The following is a 9,708-nucleotide window of genomic DNA, read 5'->3' as shown; positions in this document are numbered from 1 at the left end:
GCTTACATTATTTTTTTAACACCTCAACATGCGGCTTACAATCGAGGGCGGCTTATAAACGAGGGCGGCTTACAATCGAGTAAATACGGTATATGATGTACAATTATAAACACTAAAACCAAATATGTGCCACAAATGATTTTGTAATAGACTTAATATTATCGGGTTAACCGGATAGCTAAATTCAAAATATCCGTATATATCCGTTATCCGGATAGTGGAAATTATTGATATCCGAATCAACCCTAGTCTTAACCAAGCACGACTTTATTCAACAAACACTACTAATGTTCTTTTATAAGTGAGACTTCAGTTCCACGAACTGCCTTATTATATGTGTTTAAGGGGCGTTTTGGAACTGTAAGCACGTTCACAATGAAAACAAGGCACATTATACACACTACATCCATGGTTGTATTTCAAGTTGGGTCAGATTCCCCAGCAGAGCGTATTCATAAATGGTAACATGCAATGTACTTCGAATTGAGGAAACCAAATGTACGTTTCTGCAAATAGAGTTTTGCTGGCGCGTATATATTACCGTGAAACTATTATTTGTCGAGCTGATTCTATTACTTTATTTTCTTGCAGTAATTATGTTAATTGTCGGGCTGTGCCAAAACCCAATTTCAACAGCTTGTAAACAGAGAAATTGTAAGCGAAAAAGAGCAACATTTGGGTACGGTAAGTACAACCTAACATGCACAACGATAAATTACTTTAATCCACAAGATAATATATATACAGAAACAAACAAAGGTTTCAGAACTCGAAAAAAAAGAAATGTAAGCGAATTTTGATAAGATTTTTGTCGACAAATGTTACTGCATTGGTTCTAACGGTAGGTATTGCTTTTGTTTGCTGAAATCGGCAATAATATATTCTACACGTGTTTTTTTCTTTCACAGAAGTTATTTACACTTGAGTTGTAAGTGGAGTATTATAATGTGTGCTCGTTTTCAAAATCTGGATGACAGTGCAGCGATAAAGCGCAGGATTAATTAGTTAATTAAAAATGCCAGCAAAGTGAAAGTTGTTATAACCGTACTTTAAGCACATTTAAAACACATGTACAATTTCGAAATGTGTAAAAAAACATCAACAGCGTAACATAGTGTGTATTTTTCAGCACGATCTTGTGACTTTTGTCTATTATTGCATAAGGATTAACAGGCACACAAATATTACGCGCTTACGCATAGAATTGTAGATTTGCATCTGAGAACTTTTTTTAAGACTTTAGCGCAGGGGTGGGGAACCTACTTAGTACTGCGGGCCGCATGAATTGCACAATATTTTCGGGCGGGCCAAATATTTTTTTATGTTCAAATTCCTTGGAATAATACCCTAAGCACAAAAGTGATTTTATATTTCATCGCTCCAGATTTGATTTTTTCTTTGCTGTTACTTGTTTGCAACAAACAAGGCATACAGGTTTATCACGTATTTCGACTAAAACCTGTCCATTCTTTCTGGAACACCCTAGCTCCATTTAAAACTAACACCACATGGCAAATGATTTGTTACTGCAAGGAGAGACAATCGAGTGACTGTTACGTAACAAATATAGCAAGTGGTTGAAAGTAGTGATGCACCGAACCCGCCTAAAAAGGTTCGGGCCGAAACCGAATATTCGGCCACGAGGCCGAATAATTTCGGCCGAATCAGGCCGAACCTAAAACCGCATTTCTTATGGGTGTTTTTAACTGAACCTTGTGTTGTTGATGCAAGTGAACTCAGTTATGACAACCAAAATCCCTTTCACAATGCGAAAGCTTCACTAAACTTGTAACATTTCGCAGACAATGTGGCAAGTATTTATGATGTTTCGTATTGGCGAAAATGAACATTTGGGTATTAATTCCATGCAATCAAAAAGTTCGGTTTCGGCCGAATTTTCAAAAAAGTTCGGGCCGAAACCGAAACATCGAAAAACAGCGTATTCGGCCGAAATGTTTCGGCCAACCGAAACTTCGGTGCATCACTAGTTGAAAGTGTGGCCATTTTAATAAGTTTGGCTTTCAAATGTAGAAATGTGTAAAAGTCTTTTCAAGTAAATATTTGTACATAAACGTTTTATTATTGTTTTTTTTATGCTACGTTTTAAGCTGTACTTTAACAAAATTGTGACGCGGGCCACTTTCAAAAGGCAAGCGGGCCGCATGCGGCCCGCGGGCCGCAGGTTCCCCACCCCTGCTTTAGCGTAATGATTTTGCGTGGTTTAATTTAGGTTTTAACTGTTTTTGCCTGGTACGTTTAAAAAAAAATGTTGCGTTAAACTAAAAGCCAACAAAAGTAAAAAATATAAGGCAGATGTCAAATATTTAAACCAGTGCTCTTCAACCTTTTTAGTGACACGGAACCCCCAAGGTGTTTTGTCAAACTTTGAGGAACCCCCCATAGAATCATTGTGAATGAATGTAACTCAAGTAGGCTGCATCAAACAAAATGCATTTTTACGCAACACACCCCAAGCACATAACAAATGTTGACTTCAATTAAATTAAACCATTTACTAAAACCATTGTCATGTTATTTAGATTGGTCGTTTGTACATTTATCTCACAATTCAGACAGAGATTATCAAGACTTTGATTATTACGTCACAATTGATCAATGGTGTAACCAAGGTTAACTAGATTGTACAAGCAGAATTGCTGTTCGCAACAATGATATTATGAATCATTCATGTTTGAATTGCTACACATAAGCTCTGCGAACCCCTGTGCGACCCTTAAAGTTCGCGGAACCCCTGAAAGGGTTGTACGGAACCCCAGGGTTCCGCGGAACCCCGGTTGGGAACCACTGATTTAAACCATGTCAATCGCACTTTATGTTCATTGCGGTCACGTCAAAATATATATACCAATATGCGTGGGGACTCCCATTCAGGTTGACACTTTGGCAGCTTTTGTACCACCATCCACCTCCATTATTCACCGCACAATGGACACTGGAAATAACATAAATCACTGAGCTGAAATTTAATGCAAACATCAGCATTCTTACGTAGAATCGTCGTTGTCGCTGTCGTAGGTGGAAAACTGCATCCCGTTGTGATAATTCATCCAATCAACAAGAGTTGATGACGCAATGTAACCGGAAATGCTCAGTTTGTAGTTTTCAATTTCTGAGCCGATTTCGAAAATACTGCAAAAAAAGTTAAGCTTCTAATTCGAAAGGTTTCAAAAAAAATCTAAAAGTTGTTTTTTTTCACGGGCTTGGAACCCATGGTGCTCCCGGGGACGAATCCCGATCAGGTTTTTATGCCTGTATGTGGGTCAGGCGTGCCGGATCATTCGGTCAAGTTTTTTTTCACGAATTTCGACACTGCAATTAGTTTTCGCCCATTAAACTTTCTGATCGCCCATTGAATAGTGGACAAATACGTTTAAAACTTTTAATCACATATGACGTCTGTTTGCGTCATTCAGAAATGATAGAATGGCGCATTACACACAAACGCCTGCACAAAAAGTGAGCAACCGAAAAAAAGCAGAAGCGTGAGCGCAGAAGGAAAAAGGCAAACGTCACGCTTTGTGAGAAACCTAAGCGACAAGCGGAGCGTCACACATATTTTCGCAAGTTGTTTTATTGCAAATATTTTATTCACGGTTACATTAATCTTAGATAACTGTGTGCTAACAATATTTACAAATATATAGAAGAGAAGCCTTATGGGGTTGGTTATGTTTGTTTACCTTAGGACTGTTATCAAACAAATAATTATTTGATTATTTGAAATTTTTAATTATTTGAAAATTTATCAAATAATATTTTTAATCATTTCAAATAATCAAATAATATTTTTCTACACAGTAAACCTCGATATATGTTTAAGATCAATTTATTTGAACACATTGGTGACATTTTTATGAAATTGCGGTTACACAGAAGCACTTAAACATATGTTTTCAGCCTTTTAATAATGTTCATTACCCATTCCACCAAAAATATTGGACAAAAAAGCATGACAATTTAGTTTTCATTCCAGTATTAGTTAAACCCTGGAATAATTAAAGTTATTCAAGCAAGTAAATGAAATGGTATAGATCACAAATCAATTCAGCCAGTATCCAAGAAAAAGCTGTTGTAATAACGTAAAAATACGCACGGAATATGTAGTCTACATATGGTTTTGCCAATTTACGGAGAATAACTCAAGCTTGTCTCTATATCTATTAATTTATTATTTTAAACAGAAAAAAGGATGTAGCCTAGATTTAATGACTAGGAGCTTACAAAATGCGTTTAGTAATTTCAACTATTCTTATTTAATAATGACTCTGGGCCTTATGTATCCGGTATTCTAAATTATTTGAATTATTTGATTATTTGATTCGAAAGGAAAAAATTTATTTGATTATTTGAAAATTTAAAAACCATTATTTGATAACAGCCCTAGTTTACCTGTATTCGGCAAATTTCTCTTCCTTGCCAAATGTCAAATCGAATCGAACTTGGCAGGATTTTGATTGGGTCATCGCGTGAATTTTTTCCAAACCTATGTTTGCAGAAGCATGTGTTTAAAAGAGATTTTTATGAAATCGAATCTTCATGTACGGTAAACTTCCACAAAAATGTGGTTTCTGTGAAAAGTGTATTAGGGATTTATATTGCTAGCAGCGGCAAGGATTTCCTAAATCAAAGAGTTTGAAGAAATTAGAAAAAAAACCTGATAATGCTTTAAAGAATCGTGGGTTGAAATTTGCTTTAGCAAACTATACCGTATACCGGTTTGTATTTTGTGGCGCATTTCTTTAAGAAAATGTTGATGTTCTTTCAACAAATAAACACATCAGATTTACACACAAGAATCAAAAACCAACCGAGCCAAAATTCCCCAGATGGGTTTCCAAACCCAGTTTTGTAATCTTCCCAGGTTCTATTGAAGCTAACACTTCCGTCAAAGCGAGTTTGAACCGTCTACAATACAATAGTAAGTTTAAGGAAAAGTAAAGTGGAATGATGACAACTCACAGTCCATCCATGCGAACAGAGATTTTTCAGAGTTTCGGCAAGTAAAGATTCTTGGCTTCCCGGGGTACAAGGCAATTCTACCAAAAGGAATATTTTTAATTAGGTGCAACAAAACTTCTGTGGCCAAATACAAATGTCTTTCTGGTCTAAATTAATCCCAGGACGACAAATCAATGCATTGCATAGTCAATTTTCCATTTGTCCAGTTCATTGCGTAAATACTGTGTGAGTATCAACAACCAACAGCTCGTAATGTAATGTTCAAATTCGACTTACTGGTCTCACAGTTTCTTCCAGTGTACTTTTCCGGACACAAGCAGCCATAATCAGCGAGCAAGTCGACGCATGTGCCATTATTTCCACACGGGTTAACGTATGAGCAAACGTCAAAATCTATAACAGTAAAACTGGAAGTTTGCAACCTGAGGACCTCGCATGTTCGATCCCGCTTTTCAGCTAATGTTTGCTCTAAACAAGCTTAATTCGGGGCCGACTTTACGCTGGACCATACTTATCACGTTATTCCGTTCACTGTTTGCGGCCCATTGTGGACATTGTCTAGTAAAAAAATCAGGGCCGGATTTTTGGCTTGTACTTTTGGGTTCCGGCCGGTCTCACAATTTCGGGCAAGCGGCCCAATTTCACCAAAGAGGGAACATTACACGTTTTCGTTTAAATCAAAACATTGATTAGCCCGCATGAAGTAGACTTGACAACAAAATGCGAAATACTGAACAGGCGTTTCGTCCACCAGGTTGCATATTTAACAAATTTGTCGTTCAACTGGTGTTATGCTAAATAAAATACTAGTTGTTGTTTCAAGAACTTGTATTTGCTGACGTTTCGCCCACCAGAACGGTAGGGCTTCTTCAGAGCAATGAATGAATAATACAGCGGGCACAGAAGCGAAAATGTACAAAAACAGCGGGATACGATGAAAAATAATTACATTAGGACAAAGGCTTTCCGTGAAGAGTTGCGGTGCTACAAAATGACAGGGCGTAACTAATGTCCGATATTTGATGAGGAAGTCGGACGCAAAATGTCGCGGAAAACTGGGCTTAGGCTTTTGCCATCGTTACGATTTAAAACATTTGAATTAGAATTTATGAGGCAACTTGGTCTTTGAAATCTGAACGCCTAAACGAATCCTGAACGACGCTGGGGTAGAAGTGGAGATGAAACCTCTTAAAACAATTGGACAGTTGCTACCAAAACCCAAGGATGCCACTATACCACAACATCGTACAGGAGTTGTTTACCAGGTTCCTTGTCGTGATTGTAATATGGTATACATTGGCCAAACTAAGCGAAATCTAAATTCACGCCTTAAGGAACACAAAGTGGCAGTCAAAAACATGGACGTCAACAAGTCCGCCTTATGCGAACATGTTTTGGAATGTGATCACCGCATTAATTGGAACGATGCCCAAATCTTGAAACAAGAATCGAATTGGTCGAAAAGATTGGTCTTTGAAAGTTGCCTCATAAATTCTAATTCAAATGTTTTAAATCGTAACGATGTCAAAAGCCTAAGCTCAGTTTTCCGCGACATTTTGCGTCCGACTTCTCCATCAAATATCGTGCATTAGTTACGCCCTGTCATTTTGTAGCACCGCAACTCTTCACGGAAAGCCTTTGTCCTAATGTAATTATTTTTCATCGTATCCCGCTGGTTTTGTACATTTTCGTCTCTGTGCCCGCTGTATTATTCATTCATTGCTCTGAAGAAGCCCTACCGTTCTGGTGGGCGAAACGTCAGCTAAAATACAAGTTCTTGAAAACAACAACTAGTATTTTATTTAGCATTACACCAGTTGAACGAAATAATTTATTAAATATGCAACCTGGTGAACGAAACGCCTGTTCAGTTTTTTCACGTTTTGAAATGTGATCACCGCATTAATTGGAACAAGGCCCAAATTTTGAAACAAGAATCGAATTGGTCGAAAAGATTGGTCTTCGAAAGTTGCCTCATAAATTCTAATTCAAATGTTTTAAATCGTAACGATGGCAAAAGCCTAAGCCCAGTTTTCCGCGACATTTTGCGTCCGACTTCCTCATCAAATATCGGACATTAGTTACGCCCTGTCAGTTTGTAGCACCGCAACTCTTCACGGAAAGCCTTTGTCCTAATGTAATTATTTTTCATCGTATCCCGCTGGTTTTGTACATTTTCGTCTCTGTGCCCGCTGTATTATTCATTCATTGCACTGAAGAAGCCCTACCGTTCTGGTGGGCGAAACGTCAGCTAAAATACAAGTTCTTGAAAAACCAACTAGTATTTTGTTTAGCATAACACCAGTTGAACGACAAATTTGTTAAAAAAGGAAAATGCAAGTCAATTCCTGGTTGTAAAACGTTTTAACATTGATGTACATTGGTATAACCGGCAAAAAAGGGCATTTGTTATTGCTGTAAATTTTATTTTGGAAAAATAATTTGGTCTGTCCTCGCAGCCAAGCCATTTCCAATATGTTTGCGAACACAATGCTCGTGGCGGAACCAGTTATATTAAACGCTTTGAGTCACCAACACTAAGGGCCATTAATAAAAGCCCTAAGTTTACCATCAAACGAAAACCAGTCGGTGTTGGTCGTATTTGTGCCGTTGTAAGCCTTTGCCTTCATCGCGTAGATGACAACCTTGCCACCAGCGTCTGTAAAAAAATCTTTTGTGAAAGAACTTCATATTAATAAAACATGTTTTCGCAAGCGAATTTAAAAACTACATTTTTATTGAACAAAAAATGTAGATAAAAGCAGCCTCGTATTCCTAAAAAATGCCTTTCGCAAGTGAATTACAAATCCACATAGTTTTTGTATCAAGTCGTGGAAGCGACAAACAGACCACCCGGAAGCAATCAAGCTTGCAGGAATTCGCTTTGGCTTGAAAATGAAAACTTTTGCCACATCTACATCTTCGTACAGTTTCAACATTCCACTGACCTGAAATCGTTCCTCGCTTTTTCGCAGCAGCGCACACAGAGCTGTTGGTGAAATATTTTCCACTCGTGTACGTGTAGGAAGCACCGGCACATTTCGGCGGACAGTAGACATGAGTAATCGGTAATTCGCAGTCGCCAGTTGTTTTGCAAGTCACTAACACAGTTTAAAGGTAATAAAAACACTATGTCAGTTTAACATATTCTTACTTGAAAATGTGTAAGAGTATTTGCCCGCAGAGCAGGTTTGAGTTTGAACGCCATTTCTTTGTTTTCCGTACAAATGAGCTCCCTGGCCCGGATTGCGAAAAACCTGAACAAGTCCACCGGAATCTAGAGTAATGTTCGTTTACATCGCGCTTCTTAAAAACAAAACTGACATTTTATTTCACTCACTATCAATCTGTTGGTCGTGCATTGCTGCAAGACATATCGGGCCGCTCGTGTAGACCCCATTTCCACATAACGACGAATTTTCTTCCCAACAGTCGGCCGGGCAAATCACGCTCGTGATCGAGTGCTTCAAGTCAGAAAACTGTGTCTTGCACGTTACTTAAACAATACTTTAAGTTAAAATTCGTTGAACATATTTTGTAAAGGTCATGCTAGGCGGGATGCATTCGTCCTAGAAATTACATTAATCTTTGAAAGTTTTTTGAAAAGCGTCGATATATGTGATATATCTTTGCTACGGAACTCTTAGCGGTACGTCAAACCAGCAGCATAATGTCAATTATTTTACTGGAACGTCAAACCGTTTTCCTTTAATTTGCGACTGATTGTAAACAATGCAAATATAAAACAATACAGTTAGGTCATCAGTTGGTTATATCATTGGTTACCTGATTGTCCCAATAAAACCGCGATGAAGTCAAATAAGAGAGTCAGCGCCAAGCCACTAGCTTTCGGTGAATTCATTGCCCTCCAAGTGAAGTCCTTTACCAGTTGTTTATCTCTTTAATCTGGTCTAGTCAAGATGAACACAAACCAAATGCAAACATTAGCCTCAAAATTTTTGGTTGGAATACTTTAAAACAAAAACATATTAGTACTTAGAACGCTCATTCTACATTTGTTAATTGTAAACATCACATCTTCACAAAATTGACCCAAACTGGCTTTATATTTGCACGCTTTTACCCTTCAACAGACTATTCATGGTTGCCCTTCAACAAAAACGACAGTCAAATTCATGCAAACAGCAAAGTAAGCGTTGTTGTTCAATAAATTCTTTGTGATGTTGTTGTATCAACTAATTTCTGTTTTTATTTCTTAATATAAAATACGTTGAAATATAACTGACTAAATACAACCTTTCAGGTTTAATCTGCTTTTCTAAAGCGGCTGATTTAATTACTCCTCATTAGAAATTCAAGCAATTAAAGGGCAATTATCGAAACCATACAAACGATGTCTAAAATATGTGATCACCCAAAGGAAGCAAGCCAAAGGAAGCGCGCAGTTAAAGCGTGATGTATACATGTGTCCGGTGTGAAAATTAGACGATTCACTGCACGATGTGATACTTCACGCAAGATCACGTACTTGATGACAAGATGATATGTTTTCATGTGTTTGTTACACTAGCATCCAAGTACGCTTCATCGCATGTCAATATCCGAAAAACGATTTACGTCTGTTGCATCACACTCGGGTTTAAATGTTACAATGCATCTTGGTTTAAAGCCTATGAAGAACGATTTTAAACGAGTTTTATTAAAATACTTTAAAACGCCCAAGTGTTTTTCTAAAATCGCGATTAATTTCGTTGTGCGCAAATTAGG

General features: G+C 37.6%; 1 protein-coding gene across 1 annotated transcript; it reads right to left on the bottom strand.

Annotated features, from left to right (window-relative positions):
- Positions 1 to 421: 421 nt before the first annotated feature.
- Positions 422 to 8,970, bottom strand: LOC145215129 (uncharacterized). The gene is made up of 11 exons (XM_080083786.1): positions 8,767 to 8,970; positions 8,321 to 8,476; positions 8,135 to 8,257; positions 7,929 to 8,081; positions 7,550 to 7,639; positions 5,257 to 5,373; positions 4,981 to 5,057; positions 4,830 to 4,926; positions 4,411 to 4,504; positions 3,010 to 3,150; positions 422 to 2,953 (listed from the first exon to the last, which is right to left on the bottom strand). The coding sequence occupies exons 1-11, from the start codon at positions 8,840 to 8,842 to the stop codon at positions 2,821 to 2,823; spliced, it is 1,257 nt and encodes a 418-aa protein (XP_079939912.1). The 5' UTR covers positions 8,843 to 8,970; the 3' UTR covers positions 422 to 2,820.
- Between the last annotated feature and the right edge of the window lie 738 nt (positions 8,971 to 9,708).

Source organism: Phallusia mammillata, chromosome 2 (assembly GCF_965637545.1).
Source record: "Phallusia mammillata chromosome 2, kaPhaMamm4.hap1.1, whole genome shotgun sequence".
NCBI lineage: Eukaryota > Metazoa > Chordata > Ascidiacea > Phlebobranchia > Ascidiidae > Phallusia > Phallusia mammillata.
The sequence above is the reverse complement of the archived record's forward strand: the minus strand, read 5'-3'. Positions and strand labels throughout refer to the sequence as shown.